The 25,421-nt window shown below is 49.9% G+C and overlaps 2 protein-coding genes across 8 annotated transcripts in view; both read right to left on the bottom strand.

The window, feature by feature from the left end:
• The window catches only part of SLC35A1 (solute carrier family 35 member A1), a 24,607-nt gene extending 17,543 nt beyond the window's left edge, over window positions 1-7,064 (bottom strand). Inside the window, 3 exon segments of the mRNA XM_068149312.1 lie at window positions 1,743-1,837; window positions 1,839-1,921; window positions 6,960-7,064. Of these exon segments, the coding sequence (XP_068005413.1) occupies window positions 1,743-1,837; window positions 1,839-1,921; window positions 6,960-6,975 (194 nt within the window). The 5' untranslated portion in view covers window positions 6,976-7,064.
• Window positions 7,065-10,246: 3,182 nt separating this feature from the next.
• Window positions 10,247-25,421, bottom strand: part of CFAP206 (cilia and flagella associated protein 206) — a 47,981-nt gene continuing 32,806 nt past the window's right edge. For all 7 annotated transcript variants that reach the window (XM_068149164.1, XM_068149169.1, XM_068149181.1 and 4 more), the window contains 6 exons: window positions 24,941-25,139; window positions 23,165-23,302; window positions 17,949-18,142; window positions 14,872-15,015; window positions 13,323-13,575; window positions 10,247-10,434 (listed from right to left, as the gene is read on the bottom strand). In XM_068149164.1, the coding sequence (XP_068005265.1) occupies window positions 13,345-13,575; window positions 14,872-15,015; window positions 17,949-18,142; window positions 23,165-23,302; window positions 24,941-25,139 (906 nt within the window). In that variant the 3' untranslated portion in view covers window positions 10,247-10,434; window positions 13,323-13,344. The remainder of the gene's footprint in view (window positions 10,435-13,322; window positions 13,576-14,871; window positions 15,016-17,948; window positions 18,143-23,164; window positions 23,303-24,940; window positions 25,140-25,421) is intronic.

Below are 25,421 nucleotides of genomic sequence, written 5' to 3'. Positions count from 1 at the left end.
GAGGAGAGGAGAGGAGAGGAGAGGAGAGGAGGAGAGGAGAGGAGAGGAGAGGAGAGGAGAGGAGAGGAGAGGAGAGGAGAGGAGAGGAGAGGAGAGGAGAGGAGAGGGAGAGGAGAGGAGAGGAGAGGAGAGGAGAGGAGAGGAGGAGAGGAGAGGAGAGGAGAGGAGAGGAGAGGAGAGAGGAGAGGAGAGGAGAGGAGAGGAGAGGAGAGGAGAGGAGAGGAGAGGAGAGGAGAGGAGAGGAGAGGAGAGGAGAGGAGAGGAGAGGAGAGGAGAGGAGAGGAGAGGAGAGGAGAGGAGAGGAGAGAGAGGAGAGGAGAGGAGAGGAGAGGAGAGAGAGGAGAGGAGAGGAGAGGAGAGGAGAGGAGAGGAGAGGAGAGAGAGGAGAGGAGAGGAGAGAGAGGAGAGGAAGAGGAGAGGAGAGGAGAGAAGATGTCTGTGCAACAGTTACAGACTCATGATTCCGCTGCTGAGAAAATGTCAGGGAACACACATCCCTGGGCAAGGCCCAGACAGGTGTTAGACAAAAGCCAAACGATAAACCAAACCAAACCAAACCAGGTTGGAATAGACCTTCCAGATCATTGTGTCCAACCCATCAACCAATCCAACCCACCCAAACAGCTAACCCATGGCACCAAGCACCCAGCAAGTCTCCTCCTGAGCACCTCCAATGATGGTGACTCCACCACCTCCCCGGGCAGCCCATCCCAACAGGCAATCACTCTCTCTGTGTAAAACTTCTCCTGACCTCCAGCCTGCCAAATGTCTGCTTGTAACACCGCATGGGAAGCACTTTACAGTTGCATCTAACCCAGCAGATGGTGGCTTATAGTCCAGGTTTAATCTACACCGGTATTTTGAAGACTCAAAGCATCACAGGTAATCCATGCTGACACTTTGAACCTATTCCAAAGCATACAAAGACAGGAAATATGCAGAAAGGACACACCTGAAAACCATACTGTTTACAAAGCAGTTTCAGTGGAGGACTCTCAAGCTCCAGCCTGCTCTAATGTGACTCTCCCACAGCAGGACTATCCAGGCATGGTCTTGAATGTACCTGCACTTTGGCAGCTGAGAATCATAGAATCATAGAATCAATAAGGTTGGAAAAGACCTCAAAGATCATCAAGTCCAACCTGTCACCACAGACCTCATGACTACTAAACCATGCCACCAAGTGCCACATCCAGTCCCCTCTTGAACACCTCCAGGGATGGGGACTCCACCACCTACCTGGGCAGCACATTCCAATGGCTAACAACTCTCTCTGGGAAGAACTTTCTCCTCACCTCCAGCCTAAACCTCCTCTGGCGCAGCATGAGACTGTGTCCTCTTGTTCTGGTGCTGGTTGCTGGAGAGAAGAGACCAACTCCCTCGTAGCTACAACCTCCCTTCAGGTAGTTATAGAGAGCAATGAGGTCTCCCCTGAGCCTCCTCTTCTCCAGGCTAAACAATCCCAGCTCCCTACAGCCTCACCTCATAGGGCTTGTGCTCAAGGCCTCCTCCCCAGCTTCGTGGGCCCTTCTCTGGACACATTCAAGAGTCTCGATGTGCTTCTTAAACTGAAGGGCCCAGAACTGGACACAGGACTCAAGGTGTGGCCTAACCAATGCAGAGTACAGGGGCACAATGACCTCCCTGCTCCTGCTGGCCACACTATTCCTGATGCAGGCCAGGATCTGAGGTTAGAAGCAAGGATTTGTTCTCCAAACAGTGGTCAGCATTCCCAGACTCACTTAGCCAAGATGCCCACGCTCAAGAACAACTTGATGACCTCAGTGATGCACACAGCCGTCGTCGAGAAGTAGAGCTCGGTCTCCACCGTCCGCGTTGTAGCGCAGTGCCACCGTGTAGGCTGCAGCAATCAGGGTCATCACCGTGAGGCAGTACAGCTTGAACAGCAAGCTGACATTTTCTGCAACAAAACCAAGATAAAGACTCAGCATGACCCTCATTTGCACTGAAGACTCGAAACAGGGTGTTCTCCAGCCAGAGGGCTCTACCAGAGACTGCCGTGGCAGTACGGCCACACATTCCCTAGTAAAAGTTTACATTGTAAAGTCTTTTTTCAGCTAAGCTTGGAGAGGAGCTCCAGGTGCAAAGCCAATCAGATCCTGGGCTGCATCAGGAGAAGTGTGGCCAGCAGGTCGAGGGAGGTGATCCTCCCCCTCTAATCAGCTCTGGTGAGACCACACCTGGAGTACTGCCTCCAGTTCTGGAGCCCCTATTACAAGAGGGATCTGGAGGTGCTGGAACAGGTCCAGAGAAGGGCCACGAGGATGATCAGAGGGCTGGAGCACCTCTCCTATGAGGACAGACTGAAGGAGTTGGGGGCTGTTCAGTCTGCAGAAGAGAAGGCTGCGAGGTGACCTCATTGTGGCCTTCCAGTATCTGAAGGGGGCCTACAGGAAGGCTGGGGAGGGACTTCTCAGGATCTCAGGTAGTGATAGGACTAGGGGGAATGGAATGAAGCTGGAGGTGGGGAGATTCAGGCTGGATGTGAGGAGGAGGTTCTTCACCATGAGAGTGGTGAAACCCTGGAATGGGTTGTCCAGGGAGGTGGTTGAGGCCCCGTCCCTGGAGGTGTTTAAGCCCAGGCTGGACGAGGCTCTGGCCAGGCTGATGTAGTGTGGGGTGTCCCTGCCCATGGCAGTGGGGTTGGAACTAGATGATCTTTGTGGTCCCTTCCAACCCTGACTGATACTATGATACTAGGAAATAAGCTCCAGGAAGCTCTGTAGTAACTTTGTTCATTTAACCCAGGAATGAGCTGCTGAATCTCGTGCTGCCCGTGTTTTGGTTCATTTTTCTTCCAAGCCAGCGCTGTCTTCCATTGCACAACATTTCTGCAAGGTACAGTTAATGCCTCCTGCTGCTGCAATCATTTAAATTAGCTATTTCCTTATAGATAAAAATCTTGCCCACATCAGTAACCACTTTTAAATGGCAGAGCCAATTAGTTTTTGGACTAACGATGCTTAGAAGAGACTTACAAGCTGCAATCCATTTTTAAATTGGTTTGTGGGAAAGGGGAGGGAGGGAGGGGGAGGGAGAATCCAAAGGCATAAAAAGCAGGGAAAAAAAAACCAACAAGCAAACTCAATCCAGTTTTACACAAAACCACAAGGGCCATGAGGATGATCAGAGGGCTGGAGCACCTCTCCTATGAGGACAGACTGAAGGAGTTGGGGCTGGAGAAGAGAAGGCTCCCAGGTGACCTAATTGTGGCCTTCCAGTATCTGAAGGGGGCCTACAGGAAGGCTGGGGAGGGACTTCTCAGGATCTCAGGGAGTGATAGGACTAGGAGGAATGGAATGAAGCTGGAGGTGGGGAGATTCAGGCTGGAGGTGAGGAGGAGGTTCTTCCCCATGAGAGTGGTGAAGCCCTGGAATGGGTTGTCCAGGGAGGTGGTTGAGGCCCCGTCCCTGGAGGTGTTTAAGCCCAGGCTGGATGAGGCTCTGGCCAGCCTGATCTAGTGTGAGGTGTCCCTGCCCATGGCAGGGGGGTTGGAACTAGATGATCCTTGTGGTCCCTTCCAACCCTGACTGATACTATGATACTATGAAAACAGTTTTCTAATGATATTTTAGAGCTGCCAAATTGTGATGACAACATGCTTTCACACACTGAGAATTTAAGTGTATGCACTACCAAAGTACAACCAAACTTCATCCTCACCTATACTAACTACTCTTTAAAACATAAACAAAACACCCCAGCTTACAACAGTTTGCAAACTTGGGTAAACCAAATGCAGCAGGAGACACTGAACCTAGTAACTCTACTTAGGAGTTCCAGCATTGTGTAAAAAAAGTGCTCATAGTTAGCTTTTGAGCCTGAACATTTCTGCAGCCTGGCTCATGTCTGCATCAGCACCAGTGCAGACTGAAGACAAAAGGAAAACCTAATTCCTCCAGGCCAGAAGAGACCTCCAAAAGTCATCCAGTCAGACCTCCCCACAGTCAGCAGGGATGTCCCCAACTAGATCAGGTAGCCCAGGACCTTGTTGAGCCTCACCTCAGATATGTCCAGGGAAGGAGCCTCAGCCAACTCCCTGGGCAGCCTGTTCCATAGTGAAGAACTTCTTCCTGATATCCAATCTAAATCTGTCCTTCTCTAGTTTGAAGCCATTGCCCCTGGTCCTGTCACTGCAGGCCTTTGTAAACAGTCTCTCTCCATCCTTCCTGTAGGCTCCCTTCAGGTACTGGAAGGCTGCTATTAGGTCTCTCCAGAGCCTCCTCTTCTCCAGGCTGAACACCCCCAGCTCCCTCAGCCTGTCCTCATAGCAGAGGTGCTCCAACCCCTTGATCATTTTTGTGGCCCTCTTCTAGACCCTCTCCATCAGGTGCATGTCCTTCCCATACTGAGGGCTCCAGACTTGTACACAGTACTGCAGGTGAGGTCTCAGCAGAGCAGAGCAAAGTGGCAGAATCACTTCTCTGGATCTGCTGGCAACACATCTTTTGATGCAGCCCAGGATGTGATTGGCCCTCTGGGCTGCAAGCTCACACTGTCTGCTCATGTCCAGCTTCTTGTCCATCAGCACCCCCAAATCCTTTTCCACAGGGCTGCTTTCTAACACCTCATCCCCCAGTCCGATTGACTGTTCCAGCCCATGTGCAAAACCTTGCACTTCTCTTGTTGAAGTTCACAAGGTTCACCTGGGCCCACTTCTCCAGCTTCTCCAGATGCCCTGTCCTTATCTTCTACTGGTGAGTCTGAAATTAGATGCCAAAGCACCTTTATTTTTGCTAGTGGGGAGACCATAGGGTCTGCAGCCTACCAAACTGCATTTCCAGGGAGACAAACTTTCAGTCAGGTTATGCAGCATTTGTATCAAACACTCCATACATTCTGGGGTTCATCCTGATAAGCAGGCACTCTCCAGTACTCTACTGTCCATTTCATCTAATTTTATGGTTTTCTAATTAGCAAAGCATACACAGAACCACAGAACTGTCAGGGTTGGAAGGGACCTCAAGGATCATCTAGTTCCAACCCCCCCTGACATGGGCAGGGACACCTCACACTAGATCAGGCTGGCCAGAGCCTCATCCAGCTTGGCCTTAAAAACATCCAGAAATGAGGCTTCCACCACCTCTCTGGGCAACCTGTTCCAGTGTCTCACCACCCTCATGGGGAAGGGCTTCTTCCTAATGTCTAATCTAAACCTCCCCTCCTCTAGCTCGGATCCATCCCCCCTAGTTCTATCACTCCCTGACACCCTAAAAAGTCCCTCCCCAGCTTTCTTGTAGCCCCCTTCAGATACTGGAAGGCCACAATAAGGTCTCCTTGGAGCCTTATCTTCTCTATACTGAACTCTCTCAGTCTGTCTTTATAGAAGGAGCTCCAGCCCTCTGATCATCCTTGTGACCCTTCTCTTGACACGCTCCAGCACTTCAGTGATTCTCAAACCCACACTATTTCTGCATCAGGCAACACACTGCTTGTGCTCACCTCTTGCTCGGTGTATCAGGGATGCTGCTTTCTCAATCGGATTAGTATTACCGGCTAAACGCCCAGGGGGAATGGAATGAAGCTGGAGGTGGGGAGATTCAGGCTGGATGTGAGGAGGAGGTTCTTCCCCATGAGAGTGGTGAAGCCCTGGAATGGGATGTCCAGGGAGGTGGTTGGGGCACTGTCCCTGGAGGTGTTTAAGACCAGGCTGGACGAGCCTTCTCTCCTCCAAACTGAACCACCCCAACTCTCTCAGCCTGTCCTTGTAGGAGAGGAGCTCCAGCACACCTAAAGGCAGCTGTTTCAGTACGTATCATACCCCTGCAGAGGGGTTGGCCCCTGCCAAGCTAGAAAACAATGCTTACGCTAAGAGCAGCCTAGTTCTGTCAAGCAAACCTGACCTCCATTCCTCAATTCTAAACAGCTAAAGCAAGCTGCTGTTTCTTTCCCCGAGCTTCCCTCACTAGCTTCAGCAAATCCCACTCAAGTGAAACAATGCTCAGCCAAAGGCGCCCGAGAGGCCAAAAGCCTGAGGCTATAAATGCGGGCCTCCCACGCCTCTCCACCGCTCATCTAACCGCCCTGCCAAGGCTCTTGCAAACGGCAGCCCAAGGCCAAGCCTGGCACACGGAGCACCACCTGCCGCCTGCCAAACACAGCTCGGCTGGTGGGCACCTCAGACCCTGCCTTACACATGCTGCAGGAAACTCCTGCTCCTGGCCCTTCTCCTCCTGGGTTTCGCCCCTTCTCGTCTCCACAAAGCCTGCTGGCAAGCGCCGAGGAGCCCCGTGCATGCCCTTTCTGGGGGCGCTGGCAATGGGACGAGCATCCCATAGGAAGGGTTTAAGCCCACCGGCCCTGTTCGAGAGCTCTGCCGGGGCTCTGGCCTCGGTACACGGAGCGCACAGAACCCCAGGGCCCGGGGGTGCTTTCGGGGCCACCAGCAGGGCGGGTGGGGAGGAGCTGGGGGTGCCCGTGTTGCACTAACGACCGGGGCCTCGCAGCCTCGGGCTGAGCCCCAGCAGCGCGGCGCCCCGTTCAAACGCCCCCGCGGCAGGAACAGGCGACAGATGTGCCACAGCGCCGGAGACAGCTGCGCCTGATCCTAACGGCGGAGGCGGCACCGATGCCCCCGGCAAGCCCCGGCCCGGGAGCAGCCGCCGGGCAGCGTCGCCCACGCGCCAGAGCGGCGGCGGCTCCCCGCGCGACTCCCGCCGCCGCCGGTCCCGCGGCAGGAGAAGAGCGGGGGGGAGAGCAGGGGGGGCGGCGCAGGCGGACATCGCCTCCCCAGCGCGGCCCCGCGCCCCCTCACAGCCCCTTCTCGCCGTGTCCGCGGCGCTGCCGCCCGGCGCCGCAGCCCACGCTGAGTTCTGCTCCCTCCGGGTGGGGGAGGCAGCGGGGAGCCGCCGGGCGCGCTTCGTGTTGGGGGGCAACGGGGCCGGCCTCCCTCCGAAAGCCACAGCACCCCTCTCCCCTGGTCGCGCCGCCGCCCTCACCTTTGGGAGGCGACATCGTGCCCGCAGAAGTGGCCGAGAGCGCCGGGCCGGAGCCGTCCGCCGTGCCCCGCCGCTCCTCCCATTACACCATAGAGTGCGCCGATGCCGCCTAGAGCGCCCCTCCTCCCTCGTTCCACCATCGAGTCGGAGGCCCGCGTGGCCTAGAGAGCCTCTCTGGCCGCCGGCGAGAGGTGCGGCTCGGGGCTACGCGGCAGGAGCTGGGCACTCGCAGCGTTCACCAAGAGGTGTGCGGTGCAGAGGCTGGAGGTGACACGGGCGGGCACGGCGCGGTGCGTGGCTGGGCCACGGGCGGGCAGGCTGTCAGCCCCCGCTGCGGGGCTGGTTCCAGCCCAAGCCGACCGGCAGCCGCCGTGTCCGGAGCGACCCGACCGAGGCACCACGCAGGGCGCTCTTCGGGGCAGCCGGCTGTGCCAGCGTCCTGTGCGACTGCCTTAGGTTAGGGAACGTGTGCGAGGAACCCTGAGTTACAGCCGAGAAGCTCAGTACGAGCTTGCAAAGACGCCCGGAAAAACAAAGAGCATGCAAAGGACAAGGCATGAGGGTGTCAAGGGGTCATTTCATAGAATCATAGTATCAGTCAGGGTTGGAAGGCACCACAAGGATCATCCAGTTCCAACCCCCTGCCATGGGCAGGGACACCCCACACTACATCAGCCTGGCCAGAGCCTCGTCCAGCCTGGTCTTAAACACCTCCAGGGATGGCACCCCAACCACCTCCCTGCACAACCCATTCCAGGGCTTCACCACTCTCATGGGGAAGAGCTTCCTCCTCACCTCCAGCCTGAATCTCCCCACCTCCAGCTTCATTCCATTCCCCCTAGTCCTATCACTACCTGAGATCCTGACAAGTCCCTCCCCAGCCTTCCTGTAGGCCCCCTTCAGATACTGGAAGGACACAATTAGGTTACCTCAGAGCCTTCTCTTCTGCAGACTGAACAGCCCCAACTCCTTCAGTCTGTCCTCATAGGAGAGGTGCTCCAGCCCTCTGCTCATCCTCGTGGCCCTTCTCTGGACACCTTCCAGCACCTCCACATCCCTCTTGTAATAGGGGCTCCAGAACTGGAGGCAGTACTCCAGGTGGGGTCTCAGCAGAGCTGAGTAGATTCTATGGTCTGTGTGCATACTCCTCAGTCACTGCCACCGACACTGACAATTTAAAGCTTTTCTGTCCTTGCAAGAGAGAGCCTTTTGGAAAATACATTGACATTATGTAAGTGAAACCCCTCTGAAGTTTTCTACAGCTTCTCCCATAAGCAAATCAGCTGTGAGTGAAGTTGGATATTTGCTGATTAAATAAGTGAAGAGGAGTGCTTCCATGAAGTCACTGAAGCAGGCCCTGCTATCCATAGCAATAAATGTTTTTGCCAAATCTCCTTGCAGCAGTCTCCTTGGATAAACTTGGGTGCTAGATAAAAGAAAATTACATAGCTTTATCTACAGATGCAGGTTAATGTGGAAAAAAACCCCACCAAACCAAACAAAAAACCCCAAGAAATCAAATCCCAGCTTTTCATTCCCTTAAACTTTGCCAAATAATTTTGTATAAAGCTTATCCCCAGGGCAAACTGTTCCAGCATTAAAATCTAATGTCTCCAGTGTATCAACTCACTGGCTTATAAAATTTGCCAGACTAAATCTGTCAGAGGAAAAGACAGAAAAAGGAAACCCAGGATGTTATTTTTTTCTGACAGAGTTTTCTTCTACTTCAATACATAAATTCTCAGTTTAGGTTTGTACACATATAATGTATTACAGCAAGTAAAGGGACCTGGGGTACTGGTTGATAGGAGGCTGAACATGAGCCAGCAGTGTGCCCAGGTGGCCAGGAAGGCCAGTGGCATCCTGGCCTGGATCAGGAACAGTGTGGCCAGCAGGAGCAGGGAGATCATTCTGCCCCTGTACACTGCAGTGGTTAAGCCACACCTTGAGTCCGGTGTCCAGTTCTGGGCCCCTCAGTTTAGGAAGGAGGTTGACTTGCTGGAGCGTGTCCAGAGAAGGGCAACGAAGTTGGTGAGGGGTTTGGAACACAAGCCCTATGAGGAGAGGCTGAGGGAGCTGGGATTGCTTAGTCTGGAGAAGAGGAGGCTCAGGGCAGACCTTATTGCTCTCCACAACTATCTGAAGGGAGGTTGAAGCCAGGTGGGGATTGGTCTTTTCTCCCAGACAGCCAGCACCAGAACAAGAGGACACAGTCTCAAGCTGCGCCAGAGGAGGTTTAGGCTGGATGTCAGGAAGACGTTCTTCACAGCAAGAGTGACTGGCCATTGGAATGGGCTGCTCAGGGAGGTGGTGGAGTCACCATCACTAGAGGTGTTTAGGAAGAAACTGGCTGGGGTGCTTTGTGCCATGGTTTAGTTGATTAGATGGTACTAGATGATAGGTTGGACTTGATGATCTCGAAGCTCTTTTCCAACCTGGTTAATTCTAATTCTAATTCTAATTCTAATTCTATTCTATTCTATTCTATTCTATTCTATTCTATTCTATTCTATTCTATTCTATTCTATTCTATTCTATTCTATTCTATTCTAATTCTGTTCTATTCAGCTCAAAAACTTGGCTTCTGATGTTGGCTTCTGGTTGCCTGGGAGAAGAGACCAACCCCCAAGGTGTGGCCTAACCAGTGCAGAGTACAGGGGCACAATGACCTCCCTGCTCCTGCTGGCCACACTATTCCTGATCCAGGCCAGGATGCCACTGGCTTTCTTGGCTACCTGGGCACACTGCAGGCTCATGTTCAGCCTACTATCAACCAGTACCCCCAGGTCCCTTTCTACCTGGCCGCTCTCCAGCCACTCTGACCCCGGCCTGTAGCACTGCATGGGGTTGTTGTGGCCAAAGTGTAGAACCCAGCTCTTGGCTGTGTACTCTTGCCATTGTGAGCACACCAGAAGTACCAGATCCAAAAGACAATAAACTCCAGTCCGAGTGAGCATGAACTGAGCGTTGTCTCCCCTTTCACACAAATAAAGCCATTCTGACAAGTCAGGTCTCCCTATTTTCTGAGCTATTATTACTTTATATTTTATTATTTGATTATTATTTTCATAGTTTCATAGTTTCATAGTTTCATTCAGGGTTGGAAGGGACCACAAGGATCATCTAGTTCCAACCCCCCTGCCATGGGCAGGGACACCCCACACTAGATCAGGCTGGACAGAGCCTCATCCAGCCTGCTCTTAAACACCCCCAGGGACGAGGCCTTGACCACCTCCCTGGACAACCCATTCCAGGGTTTCACCACTCTCATGGTGAAGAACCTCCTCCTCACATCTAGCCTGAATCTCCCCACCTCCAGCTTCATTCCATTCCCTTTTATTGCTATTAAACACAGAATCTCTCACACTGCTTCTCTTTGCCAGCAGTAACCTCATTGGCACTGCCATGCCAGAAGGGAGGTGTAGATGGGCACTCGTATTCCCCAGTACTCCACAATACTGCAGTACCTTCTCCACTGGAAAAGAAGAGAGTAGAGAGGATAAAAGGGATTTTCACCCACCAGTTTTCCTTTTAAATGAATGTATTTATGGATTATTGAACCAGTTTATTGGTTCAAAGCCAGAACTTAAAACACAGGAGGTTAAAAGCAAACGATGATAAAGCGACGTAGCGCTCACGACAACAAAGGAGTGCTTCATAAAGCAGCAATGGCATTTGAGAGAAAAGATAAAAGCTGCAGCTGGTAATGGCATTCATATTTCATTCATATTTTTAGTAATAAATCTACAAATCAGTGCCAGCTCTTAATGTGAAAACACAAAGGAGCAGCACATCTGTTTGCTACTGATTAGTTTATTTTCGCCAGAGAAAATCACCTACTGGAAAACCACTTAGCTGAGTTCCCCCTGTGCTCCCCTCCCACCCCTTTGTTTTCAATAGTGCCTTGTGGATTTGTCCCAGCTGTATCACTTTCCAAAAGTGAAGCCAGATACTTTGCAGACAGTTCAACAATGCTGTCCTGCTCAACGCCATAGAAAAGTCACCCAGCAGCCTGAACCTCTGAGCTTCGTCAGGATCTTATGTATCAATGACCCAGGAAACCACGCTGCACCTGACCACACCTGGACATGTTGCAGATAACCTGTGGAGCAATCTGTTGTGAAAAGCATCTCTGTTTTAAAGTAACCCCTACTTCTAGTATCATAGTATCAGTCAGGGTTGGAAGGGACCACAAGGATCATCTAGTTCCAACCCCCCTGCCATGGGCAGGGACACCCCACACTACATCAGCCTGGCCAGAGCCTCATCCAGCCTGGGCTTAAACACCTCCAGGGACGGGGCCTCAACCACCTCCCTGGACAACCCATTCCAGGGTTTCACCACTCTCATGGTGAAAAACCTCCTCCTCACATCCAGCCTGAATCTCTCCACCTCCAGCTTCATTCCATTCCCCCTAGTCCTATCACTACCTGAGATCCTGACAAGTCCCTCCCCAGCCTTCCTGTAGGCCCCCTTCAGATACTGGAAGGCCACAATTAGGTCACCTCAGAGCCTTCTCTTCTCCAGACTGAACAGCCCCAACTCCTTCAGTCTGTCCTCATAGGAGAGGTGCTCCAGCCCTCTGATCATCCTCGTGGCCCTTCTCTGGACACCTTCCAGCACCTCCAGATCCCTCTTGTAATAGGGGCTCCAGAACTGGAGGCAGTACTCCAGGTGGGGTCTCACCAGGGCTGAGAAGAGGGGGAGAATCACCTCCCTTGACCTGCTGGCCACACTTCTGCTGATGCAGCCCAGGACCTGATTGGCTTTGCGGGCTGCAAGTGCACACTGAGAGCTCATGTTGAGCTTTTTGTCCACCAGCACCCCCAAGTCTCTCTCCTCAGGGCTGCTTTCCAACCTGTCAGCCTGACCTCAGTGCCAGGCAAGATCATGGAACAGGTCATCCTGAGTGCAATAACACAACACTTACAGGATGGCCAAGGGATCAGGCCTAGCCAGCATGGATTTAGGAAGGGCAGGTCCTGCCTGACCAACCTGATCTCCTTCTATGATCAGGTGACCCGCCTGGTGGATGTGGGGAGGCCTGTGGATGTAGTCTACCTGGACCTCAGCAAGGCCTTTGACACAGTCCCCCATAGCAAACTCCTGGCCAAGCTGTCAGCCCATGGCTTGGATGGGAGCACACTGCGATGGGTTAGGAACTGGCTGGAGGGCCGAGCCCAGAGAGTGGTGGTGAATGGTGCCACATCCAGCTGGCAGCCAGTCACTAGTGGTGTGCCCCAGGGATCAGTGCTGGGCCCTGTGCTCTTTAACATCTTTATTGATGATCTGGATGAGGGCATTGAGTCCATCATCAGTAAATTTGCTGATGACACCAAGCTGGGGGCAGGAGTTGATCTGCTGGAGGGTAGAGAGGCGCTGCAGAGGGACCTCGACAGGCTGGACAGATGGGCAGAGTCCAAGGGCATGAGATTGAACACATCCAAGTGCTGGGTTCTGCACATTGGCCACAACAACCCCATGCAGTGCTACAGGCTGGGGTCAGAGTGGCTGGAGAGCAGCCAGGCAGAGAGGGACCTGGGGGGTACTGGTTGATAGTAGGCCTAACATGAGCCTGCAGTGTGCCCAGGCAGCCAGGAGGGCCAACGGCATCCTGGCCTGCATCAGGAACAGTGTGGCCAGCAGGAGCAGGGAGGTCATTCTGCCCCTGTACACTGCACTTGTTAGGCCACACCTCGAGTACTCTGTCCAGTTCTGGGCCCCTCAGTTTAGGAAGGAGGCTGACTTGCTGGAATGAGTCCAGAAAAGAGCAACAAAGTTGGTGAGGGGTTTGGAACACAAGCCCTATGAGGAGAGGCTGAGGGAGCTGGGGCTGCTTAGCCTGGAGGAGACTCAGGGGTGACCTTATCACTCTCTACAACTACCTGAAGGGAGGTTGTAGCCAGGCAGAGGTTGGTCTCTTCTCCCAGGCACTCAGTAGTATAACAAGAGGACACAGTCTCAGCCTGCGCCAGGGGAGGTTCAGGTTGGATGTTAGGAAGAAGTTCTATACAGAGAGAGTGATTGCCCATTGGAATGGGCTGCCCAGGGAGGTGGTGGAGTCGCCGTCATTGAAGGTGTTCAGGAGGAGACTTGATGGGGTGCTTGGTGCCATGGGTTAGCTGTTTGGGTGGGTTGGATTGGTTGATGGGTTGGACATGATGATCTTGAAGGTCTCTTCCAACCTGGTTTGGTTTATTCTAATAAAGGTTTATTCTAATAAGGCAAATGAAATAGATCAACTGCTCCTGGAATCAACAGACACAGTGAAATATATATATATAGATTTAATCTTAATTCAGATCTATGCAGGGATTTTCATATATATATATATATATATATATATATATACTCAATATGTACCTTCCAGGTTTTTCACCTTCACTTAGGTTTCATCTACTGGTCTAGTTAAGTCTGCTTTGACCATATGAGTCGTAGGGGATGATCCTCCTCGAAGACCTCCCAAGAAAATCTGTGGTTTGGGTACATTGCTTGAGTTGTCACGCTTAGTCTGGGTGCTAACATCTTTTGGCAGGTATACTTGGGTGCAGTTGTTTCTTCTCATATGGCTGAGGTCAGTCTGCATGGCATGAGTCAACTTGTGGTGCAAATTGGCCTAAAGACACAGAAAGAATCAGATGAAGCAAAACTTGGAACATTTTAGCGCTAGTCCCTCATCAGGTGCATTCCAGTAGAATAGAATAGAATAGAATAGAATGGGACCAGACCAGACCAGACCAGGTTGGAAGAGACCTTCAAGATCATCATGTCCAACCTATTATCCAACACTACCCAGTCAACTAACCCATGGCACCAAGCACCCCATCAAGTCTCCTCCTGAACACCTCCAATGATGGTGACTCCACCACCTCCCTGGGCAGCCCATTCCAATGGGCAATCACTCTTTCTGTGTAAAACTTTCTCCTGACCTCCAGCCTAAACCTCCCCTGGTGCAGCCTGAGACTGTGTCCTCTTGTTCTGGTGCTGGCTGCCTGGGAGAAGAGACCAACCTCTGCCTGTCTACAACCCCCCTTCAGGTAGTTGTAGAGAGCAATAAGGTCACCCCTGAGTCTCCTCTTCTCCAGGCTAAGCAGCCCCAGCTCCCTCAGCCTCTCCTCATAGGGCTTGTGTTCCAAGCCCCTCACCAACTTTGTTGCCCTTCTCTTGACTCCTTCCAGCAAGTCAACCTCCTTCCTAAACTGAGGGGCCCAGAACTGGACACAGTACTCAAGGTATGGCCTAACCAGTGCAGTGTACAGGGGCAGAATGACCTCCCTGCTCCTGCTGGCCACACAGTTCTTGATGCAGGCCAGGATGCCATTGGCCCTCCTGGCCGCCTGCACACACTGCAGGCTCATGTTCAGCCTACCATCAACGAGCACCCCCAGGTCCCTCCCTGCCTGGCCGCTCTCCAGCCACTCTGACCCCAGCCTGTAGGTTTTTAGGGTGTCAGGTAACGATAGCACTAGGGGGAATGGAACAAAAAATAGAAATAGATTCAGACTGGATGTGAGGGTGGTGAGACACTGGAACAGGTTGCCCAGGGAGGTGGTAGAAGCCCCATCCCTGGAGGTTCTTAAGACCAGGCTGGATGTGGCTCTGAGCATCCTGGCCTAGTGTGAGGTGTCCCTGTCCATGGCAGGAGGCATGGAGGCTGATGATCCTTGGGGTCCCTTCCAACCCTGATAATTCCAACCCTGATAAACCACCTCCCTGGGCAGCCCATGGATCAATAAGAAAGTCTAGAAATAAGGAGAGAAACCACCTGGGGAAAAACCCAAATTGATCCAGCTGGAACAAAGCGTGCACCTTTGAATAAAGACAGATTTATGTTGCAAGGAACAAAAGTTTACAGCAATTTATTCTGAACTTTGCTGACCAGCAATAAAAATGTTGCAGTAACTAGACAAACCAATTTTATAGCTTTTCTTCTCAGTTCCCATTCATTCCATTCATAGGATGCCACAATAGTTGGAGGCAAGATGTGAGTGTCAGTCTGAGTACTACTGTCACATTTTATGGTTGGCTTCATCGAACACTTGTCTGCTTTTCTGGCCTAGATGAAAACAAACACAGAACAAACCCAAGCAAAGCAGAAATGTGAAGAACACAGACATCTGAAAAAGAGAGTGTTAGGGGTACACTGCTTTTAAAAAACAAATAGAAACCTGCAAACCACAAGTGGGTAACAACCTTTGCATTCAAGAGTATTTTTGTTCCCTCTGTCCCTGCTGAAAAGAAGAAACCATTAAGTATTTGATGGATTGAATTTCTGGCAGAAAACTCTTTAGGCAGAGACCACAACTAAATCTCAAGCTCACACATCCCAAGTGAATGCTTACTCAGAGGATTTTGGTTAAAAGGGGTCTCAGCATGATCACCACTGGGATTTTGTTATGCAGGCACCCCAGCTGGTCTTTATGAATTGACTAAAAGTCACAAATCATAATTAGGAGAAGTGCTTACATCTCTGCCAGAGCCAGGGTATAAGCTATACCTTTCTCACCAAGGGCCAGTTCAAGACTACATTCTTTCCACCACTGGCATTCCAGAATTCACAATGGATCACAGAGCATCTATGAATCCAAATCCAGTGTCTGGATTTCACACAGTAGCACTCTCACCATCATTATTACTGAGTCTCCTTTCAATAGATTCCATAATTCCTCTCCCCAGATATCACTGTGTCCTCATCCACCACATACTGCTGAGCTGCTAAGCTAAAGCTTTAGTTAATATGCTGTCTGGCTTTTCTCCCACTGCATTTATTTACTGTTCTTTTAAGCTACTTCTGCAAAAATGAGAAATCTCAGATGCTGGATCTTACTAGGTTAAGGATGAATAGCTTTTATTGCTGCCACAATCCTTTGGCTCTACATATTTTCCTATGAAGAGATAAGGTAAGAACAACAGTAAGGGAAAATGTTTCTTATCAACATGCTGAAGACCTGGGAAAGATAGAATAGAATTAGACTAGACTAGCATAGGATAGGATGGGATGGGATAGGATAGGATAGGATAGGATAGGATAGGATAGGATAGGATAGGATAGGATAGGATGGGATGGGATGGGATGGGATGGGACGGGATGGGACGGGACAGGATGGGACAGAATAGAATAGAATAGAATAGAATAGAATAGAATAGAATAGAATAGAATAGAATAGAATAGAATAGAATAGAATAGAATAGAATTAACCAGGTTGGAAGAGAACTTTGAGATCACAGAGTCCAACCTATCATCCAACACTATCAAATCAACTAAACCAAGCCCTCCATCCAGTCTCCTCCTAAACACCTCCAGTAGTTCAATGTCAAACAGATTTCTACCTAGAATAGGATAGAATGGAATGGAATGGAATGGAATGGAATGGAATGGAATGGAATGGAATGGAATGGAATAGAATATGGACCTTCAGACATTCTCTATGACAGGCAGATAATTCTTTCCTAAAGATGGGTATCATCTGTTCTCTTTATGTGCTAGAAGCACAAGGCTGGTGAGAGGCCTTGAGCACAAGCCCTATGAGGTGAGGCTGAGGGAGCTGGGGTTGTTTAGCCTGGAGAAGAGGAGGCTCAGGGGTGACCTCATTGCTCTCTACAACTACCTGAAGGGAGGTTGTAGCTACGAGGGAGTTGGTCTCTTCTCTCCAGCAACCAGCACCAGAACAAGAGGACACAGTCTCAAGCTGCGCCAGGGGAAGTTTAGGCTGGAGGTGAGGAGAAAGTTCTTCACTGAGAGAGTTGTTAGCCATTGGAATGTGCTGCCCAGGGAGGTGGTGGAGTCCCCATCCCTGGAGGTGTTCAAGAGGGGATTGGACATGGCACTTGGTGACATGGTCTAGTCATGAGGTCTGTGGTGACAGGTTGGACTTGATGATCTTTGAGGTCTCTTCCAACTTTAGTGATACTGTGATATTGTGAAGCATATAATGGTAAGGGTTGGAAGGGACCTCTGGAGATCATTTAGTGCAACCCCCCCTGCCACAGTGGGATTGTCTAGGACAGGCCACACAGGAATGTATCCAGGTGGATTTTGAAAGGTCTTCTCCAGAGAAGAAGGCCTCATAGCCTCTCTGGGCAGCCTTTCCAGTGCTCTGTCACCCTCACATTAAGAAGTTGGTGAAGTAAAGAAAAGACAAACCCAACAGTTCACAGTATCACAGTATCACTAAGGTTGGAAGAGACCTCAAAGATCATCGAGTCCAACCTATCAACACAGACCTCATGACTAAACCATGGCACCAAGTGCCACGTCCAATCCCCTCTTGAATGCCTCCAGGGACGGTGACTCCACCACCTCCCTGAGCAGCACATTCCAATGACGAATGACTCGCTCGGTGAAGAACTTTCTCCTCACCTCGAGTCTAAACTTCCCCTGGCACAGCTTGAAACTGTGTCCTCTTGTTCTGGTGATGGTTGCCTGGGAGAAGAGACCAACCCCTTCCTGTCTACAACCTCCCTTCAGGTAGTTGTAGAAAGCAATGAGGTCACTCCTGAGCCTCCTCTTCTCCAGGCTAAACAATCCCAGCTCCCTCAGCCTCTCCTCACAGGGCTTGTGCTCAAGGCCTCTCCCCAGCCTTGTTGCCCTTCTCTGGACACCTTCAAGTGTCTCAATCTCCTTTCTTAAACTGAGGAGCCCAGAACTGGACACAGGACTCAAGGTGTGGCCTAACCAGTGCAGAGTACATGGGCACTATAACTTCCCTGCTCCTGCTGGCCACACTATTCCTAATGCAGGCCAGGATGCCATTGGCCCTCTTGGCCACCTGGGCACACTGCAGGCTCATGTTCAGGTGGCTGTCGATCAGTACCCCCAGGTTCCTCTCTGTTTGGGAGCTCTCCATCCACTCTGACCCCAGCCTGTAGCTCTGCATGGGGTTGCTGTGGCCAAAGTGCAGCACTCAGCACTTGGACTTGTTAAATGCCATCCCATTGGACTCTGCCCATCTGTCCAGTTGTCTAGCCAGAGCCATGGGGAATGTGTACCTGAGCATATGGAGCAAGGTACTCAAACTGCTGATGAAGCTCGAGCAGTTGAATTAGCTCTGCATATTCTTGTGCCTTTTCTACATTCAGCTGGATGAACTTATCTGGATCTTGAGCAAAGGTGTAGGCAGCTTCTTTGGAACTGAAAACATAACATTTCTCTCTGTGCTTCAAAATTCCAATTGCAGGATTTCCTACAAAACAAACAAACAAACAAACAACCCCAAAATGAACCCCACAAAATAAAACAGTGAACAGCATGATATCCAATACAAAAGACAGCCACAGTCAACATTCTGTGTTTCCTTCTAGTTTCACTTCCTTTTTTCCCTTCTATTTTCCAGCAAATACTTGACTGCAGGTCACCAGTCCATTTACACCAAAGGGCATAACACTGAAATTAACTGAAGAAGCAGAGGAAGCAGCTGAGAAGCCAGACAATAAATTAGCAGAGAAAATGAAATGTCAGTAAAGGTCAAATAACTCAGAGAGGAAAACACGAAGTGAGCTCAAGGACAGTGGCAATCTCTGCTTCAGCTGTCACTGACCAAGAAAGGGAAGGACTTGTCAGGATCTCAGGTAGTGATAGGACTAGGGGGAATGGAATGAAGCTGGAGGTGGGGAGATTCAGGCTGGATGTGAGGAGGAAGTTCTTCACCATGAGAGTGGTGAAGCCCTGGAATGGGTTGTCCAGGGAGGTGGTCGAGGCCCCGTCCCTGGGGGTGTTTAAGCCCAGGCTGGATGAGGCTCTGTCCAGCCTGATCTAGTGTGAGGTGTCCCTGCTCATGGCAGGGGTTTGGAACTAGATGATCCTTGTGGTCCCTTCCAACCCTGACTGATACTATGATACTATGATACTATGAAAGACCTGGAATCATTGCAGACAGTGCCTTGAAAATACTAAATGGCATTCAAAAAAGCTAAAAGCATGTCAGGAATTATTAGGATGCAAACAGAGGAGGGAAGAAAAGCAGCATTCTCTTCCCCCTCTACTCTGCCCTGGTGAGACCTCATCTGGAATATTGCATCCACTTTTGGGCTCCCCAGTTCAAGAGGGACAGGGATCTACAGAAGAGAGTCCAACAAAGAGCTACCTGGATGATGAAGGGAGTGGAACACTGCCCTATGAGGAGAGGCTGAGAGCCCTGGGGCTGTTTAGTCTGGAGAGGAGAAGACTGAGAGGGGATTTAATAAATGTTTATAAATATCTGAGGGCTGGGTGTCAAGAGGGAGGGGACAGGCTCTGCTCACTTGCACCCTGTGATAGGACAAGTGGCAATGCATATAAACTACAGCACAGGAGGTTCCACCTCAACATGAGGAAGAACTTCTTCACTGTGAGGGTCACAGAGCACTGGAACAGGTTGCCCAGGGAGGTTGTGGAGTCTCCTTCTCTGGAGACTTTCAAGACCCATCTGAATGCATTCCTGGGTGACCTGTGCTAGATTGTATGGTCCTGCTCTGGCAGGGGGGGTGGACTTGATCTTCAGAGGTCTCTTCCAACCCCTAACATCCTGTGATACACTTGTAAATACAACATTTTTTTCCAACAGAACAGATAAAGCGAATGAAGTTGGAAGTGATCAGAGGCTTGGACTACCTTCCACAGAAGAAGGGGTTAAAGACAGAAGCCTTTTCAACACTGTAAAGAAGCAACTGAAAACAAATATGATACAGGATTATAAAACCACATGTTCCATCCAATATTCAATTAGTGTTTGCTGGTTTTCCTAATAGAAAGACTCAGGCCTGCAGAACTTATCAAGCCAGATCTTAAAACAACCCCCTGTTCCTAGTATGTATAATTATAACTGCAGGACTCTGGACAATAAGACTATCCCATAGCAGAGTCTAAATGGATTCCAAAAGCAATTAGGCAAATTGAAAAACTCTATCAAGGATTATTCAACAGAAGGTTACACACTCACCATTTGCCTGAAGAAGACTCAGAACTGCTAGCAGGGAAAGATGTGAACAACATGGATTTAGGAGGGGCAGGTCCTGCCTCTCCAACCTGATCTCCTTTTATGATCAGGTGACCCGCCTGGTGGACGTGGGGAGGCCTGTGGATGTGGTCTACCTGGACTTCAGGAAGGCCTTTGACACCGTCCCCCACAGCCAACTGCTGGCTAAGCTGTCAGCTCATGGCTTGAACCACAACACTCTGTGCTGGGTTAGGAACTGGCTGGAGGGCCGAGCCCAGAGAGTGGTGGTGAATGGTGCCACATCCAGCTGGCAGCCAGTCACCAGTGGTGTGCCCCAAGGATCAGTGCTGGGCCCTGTGCTCTTTAACATCTTCATTGATGATCTGGATGAGGGGATTGAGTCAGTCATCAGCAAATTTGCAGATGACACCAAGTTAGGAGCAGATGTTGGTCAGTTAGAGGGTAGAAGGGCTCTGCAGAGGGACCTCAACCAACTGGACAGATGGGCAGAGTCCAATGGGATGGCATTCAACAAGTCCAAGTGCCGAGTGCCGCACTTTGGCCACAGCAACCCCATGCAGAGCTACAGGCTGGGGTCAGAGTGGCTGGAGAGCTCCCAAACAGACAGGGACCTGGGGGTGCTGATTGACAGCTGCCTAAATATGAGCCAGCAGTGTGCCCAGGTGGCCAAGAAGGCCAATGGCATCCTGGCCTGCATTAGGAATAGTGTGGCCAGCAGGAGCAGGGAAGTCATTGTGCCCCTGTACTCTGCATTGGTTAGGCCACACCTTGAGTACTGTGTCCAGTTCTGGGCCCCTCAGTTCAAGAAGGACATCGAAACACTTGAATGTGTCCAGAGAAGGGCAACAAGGCTGGGGAGAGGCCTTGAGCACAAACCCTATGGGGAGAGGCTGAAGGAGCTGGGATTGTTTAGCCTGGAGAAGAGGAGGCTCAGGGGAGACCTCATTGCCCTCTACAACTCCCTGAAAGGTGGTTGTAGCCAGAAAGGGGTTGGTCTCTTCTCCCAGGCAACCAGCACCAGAACAAGGGGACGCAGTCTCAAGCTGCGCCAGGGGAGGTTTAGACTCGAGGTGAGGAGAAAGTTCTTCACAGAGAGAGTCATTTGCCATTGGAATGTGCTGCCCAGGGAGGTGGTGGAGTCCCCATCCCTGGAGGTGTTCAAGAGGGGATTGGATGTGGCACTTGGTGCCATGGTCTAGTCATGAGGTCTGTGGTGACAGGTTGGACTCGATGATACTCGAGGTCTCTTCCAACCTTAGTGACACTGTGATACTGTGATATAATTAAGGAAGAATCATTCCTATTTGATTTCTCATAGGCTTCAAGATTTCAGAAGTGTTCACATCCAGAAATGGGCTACAAAGAGCTTCAGTCTAACCCAGGACAGTTGTTCTGCAAACAATGCTAAATAAGTACTTGAGCATTAGTAAACAAAGAATTTGCACTGCCATTAAAATGTCTGGGTTTTAATACTGCTAAGTAGTGGCAGAATTTCACTCCCTACCTCCTGTAGCCTAAAAAGATTCTCTATGGCTAGGTTCTATGAAGGACAGGGAGATAGAAAACATGATCTGGTGAGGGAGCTGAAACAAGGCTTACTTTGAAAACAAATGACCTTAGAAGAGACCACAAAAACTCCTATAACGAGTTGACTTACTCAGGTGCCCTTTTGCATTGTTTTCAGAGCAGATTTATAGTCCTTTATAACATCTATTTCAAAACACATATGATGCAGAGATGGATGGCTGTTTGCAGCACACAGATACACAAAACAGGACTGCCCATTTTCCCATACCTGTGTTAAAACACATGAAGACAGTACACAAAACCTGCATTCAGGCCTCATGTGGGTTACACAGGTGTGAGGAAACATTTATAGGTTTATAGATTCACAGAATAATTTAGGTTGGAAGGGACCTTAAAGATCATCTAGTTCCAACCACCCTGCCATGGGCAGGGACGCCTTTCACTAGACCAGATTACTCAAGACCTCATCCAACCTGGCCTTGAACACTTACAGGGAGGAGGCATCCATGACCTCCTTGTGTAACCTGTTCAGTGTCACCACCCTCACTGGAAAGAATTTATTCCTAATATCCAGTCTAAATCTACCCTCCTCAAGCCTAAAGTCATTAACTCTTGTTCTATCACTATAAGCCCTTGTAAAGTTTCTTCCTGGGTTTCTTGTAGACCCCCTTCAGGTACTGGAAGGTTGCTGTAAGGTCTCCAGGGAGCCTTCTTTTTTTCAGGCTGAAGAGCCCCAACTCTTGCAGCCTGTCCCTGCAGAGAAGGTGCTCCAGCTCTCTGACCATCTTTGTGGCCCTCCTCTGGACTTCCTCCAGCAGTTCAGTGTCCCTCTTACGCTGGGGACACCAGAACTGGATGCAGTACTCCAGGTGGGCTCTCACAAGAGCAGAATAGAGAGGCAGAATCCCTTGTCCTGCCAGTCACACTTCTTTTCACAGAATCATACAATCAATAAGGTTGTAAAAGACCTCAAAGATCATCAAGTCCAACCTGCCACTCAACACCTCATGACTAGTAAACCATGGCACCAAGTGCCACATCCAGTCCCCTCTTGAACACCTCCAGGGATGGGGACTCCACCACCTCCCTGGGCAGCACATTCCAATGGCTAACAACTCTCTCAGTGAAGAACTTTCTCCTCACCTCAAGCCTAAACTTCCCCTGGCACAGCTTGAGACTGTGTCCTCTTGTTCTGGTGCTGGTTGCCTGGGAAAAGAGACCAACCCCCTCCTGGCTACAACCTCCCTTCAGGTAGTTGTAGAGAGCAAGCCCAGGAGTACAGTTGTAGAGATGTAGAGATGCAGCCCAGGACACATTGCCAGCTCATGCTGAGTTTATCATCAGCTGACACTCCCAAGTCCTGCTCCTCAAGGCTGCCCTTGAGCCACTCCTTGCCCAGCCTACAAGCTTGGGATTGCCCTGACCCAGGTGTAGGACCTTGCACATGGCCTTGTTGAACTTCATGAAGCAGGCTTATCTATCCCATCTTGTTTCCATCTCTGCTTGCTTGTGGCTGTTTCCTCTTGAAGCCCTCCTGCCTTCCATTTAGGGCAGTTTATTTATGTCTTTTAAAAAGAAACATACTTTACCAGGGGAAATAAGTCATCTAGGGTAAAAATCCCAGACAAGAAAATACAGCACTCCAGCTCTGACATGAGAGGATGCATTCAGAATATGTCTCTTTATCTTCCCTAGTAGTTGTGTACATGTAAGCCTAGAAAAAGATGTAACTACAAAGCATACCTGGGAGGGTGAGGCCTTTCACACCAATTGCATGTGCACAGAAACCACAATACTGGATTAGCAACTGGTCCAAATGATCAGCAGGCTCTGGAAAAAGCCATTCTTGGTTCTTGAAATCAGAAACATTGACTCTGGTACCTAAGAGAAGGTTTAACAAAGGAATGATTTCATTAACAAAACAGATGTTTAAAATCCAATCCTAGTACAGGATGACTGTAGCATGAATGCACAGGATGACTCTCTTCTTCCACAGGATGACCTGCAGTGCCAAGATCCCACAGGCCAAACTTCAGCCCTGCCTTAAGACAGATCCTGCTGAAAATCAGTTCTGCAGGAGTCTGTTTTAGTGGCATTAGTTTAGTGGAAACAGGGGACCACACCAGGAAGGTAGTATCTTATTCTTCTATTGTTTTCACCCACTCATGCATTACAAATCCCCTGGAGTGTGATTTGGTTGCTAGGGATACCATCTTGCAAACAAATACAAGTGGTAACCAACCTCCCTTTGGACTAGCTTTTATGTTCCCCCCCTCAATGTCAGAAGTTCTGATAGGCATAAAAAGACATGCATACATTTAAGAAACAAATACAAGGTTTAAAAAAGGAGAAGTAGTCTTCTCTGGTCATTCTGGCAGGTTTCTAAGGTATGTTTGTATCTAGCAACTATGTTGGAGGTTAATGTATAAAACTAATAGCCTAAACTACACTACATGGAAAATAAATGCACACACGCCAAGATTCATTTTCTTTCACTGTACAAATACAACAGAATGGAATAGGATAGAATGGAAAAGAATAGAATGGGATAGGATAGGATAGGATAGGATAGGATAGGATAGGATAGGATAGGATAGGATAGGATAGGATGGAATGGAATGGAATGGAATGGAATGGAATGGAATGGAATGGAATAGAATAGAATAGAATAGAATAGAATAGAATAGAATAGAATAGAATAGAATAGAATAGAATAGAATAGAATAGAATAGAATTAACCAGGTTGAAAGAGACCTTTAAGATCATCGAGTCCAACCTATCATTCAACACCACCTAATCAACTAAACCATGGCACCAAGCACCCCATCCAGTCTCTTCCTAAACACCTCCAGTGATGGTGACTCCATTAACTCCCTGGGCAGCACATCCCAATGGCCAATCTCTCTGTCTATGAAGAACTTCTTCCTAATATCCAGCTTAAACCTCCCCTGGTGCAGCTTGAGACTGTGTCCTCTTGTTCTGGTGCTGGTTGCCTGGGAGAAGAGATCAGCCCCAACCTGGCTACAACCTCCCTTACGTTCCAGTAAGTCAACATCTTTCCTAAACTGAGGGGCCCAGAACTGGACACAGGACTCAAGGTGTGGCCTAACCAGTGCTGAGCACAGGGGCACAATGACTTCCCTGCTCCTGCTGGCCACACTGTTCCTGATGCAGGTCAGGATGTCATTGGCCTTCTTGGCCCCCTGGGCACACTGCTGGTTCATGTTCAGCCTACTATCAGCCAGCACCCCCAGGTCCCTCTCTGCCTGGCTGCTCTCCAGCCACTCTGACCCCAGCCTGTAGCGTGGGGTTACTGTGGCCAATGTTTAGAACCCAGCACTTAGATGTGTTCAATCTCATGCCCTTGGACTGTGCCCATCTGTCCAGCCTGTCAAGGTCCCTCTGCAAATACTGATTAGTAAGAAAAAATAATAATCAATGTGTAGAACCTTCTGTAAAGAGTATTCACACCACAAAATGTTGTGTACAAAGGAATATAAAAAGAATAATTTCCAGTACCCATGGTTTCTCTTATCCTCTCCTCATCAGTTTTCACAGTTACTCCTTCCAGAAGAGATGTTAGCACTTCCTCAGGAAAAAGCTTTGAATGGATTTCTGAGAACTGTTGCAGACTGTTGGTCATATTTGTGAGGAATCTTAGCAGAAGTATCTCATCCTGGAAGCTGGCCCAGAGGTTAGAGAGTTCAGCAAAGAGTGGCTAGAAAATAAAATGCCACAAATCCAGATTATGTTTACATCTGGACTGCAACCCACGTGCTGTGAACAACAATCTCTGCTGGGAACAAAGCAGGGCTGATCTCCAAGGACTTCACAGAATCATACAATCAACAAGGTTGGAAAAGACCTCAAAGACCATCAAGTCCAACCAGTCACCAAAGACCTCATGACTACTACACCATGGCACCAAGTGCCACGTCCAATCCTCTCTTGAACACCCCCGGGGATGGTGACTCCACCACCTCCCTGGGCAGCACATTCC

This window comes from Melanerpes formicivorus, unplaced genomic scaffold (assembly GCF_026170545.1).
Source record: "Melanerpes formicivorus ecotype bairdi unplaced genomic scaffold, bMelFor1.0.p_v2 SCAF_2, whole genome shotgun sequence".
NCBI lineage: Eukaryota > Metazoa > Chordata > Aves > Piciformes > Picidae > Melanerpes > Melanerpes formicivorus.
Note: the sequence above shows the minus strand (reverse complement) of the source record. Positions and strands in the feature narration are given on the sequence as shown.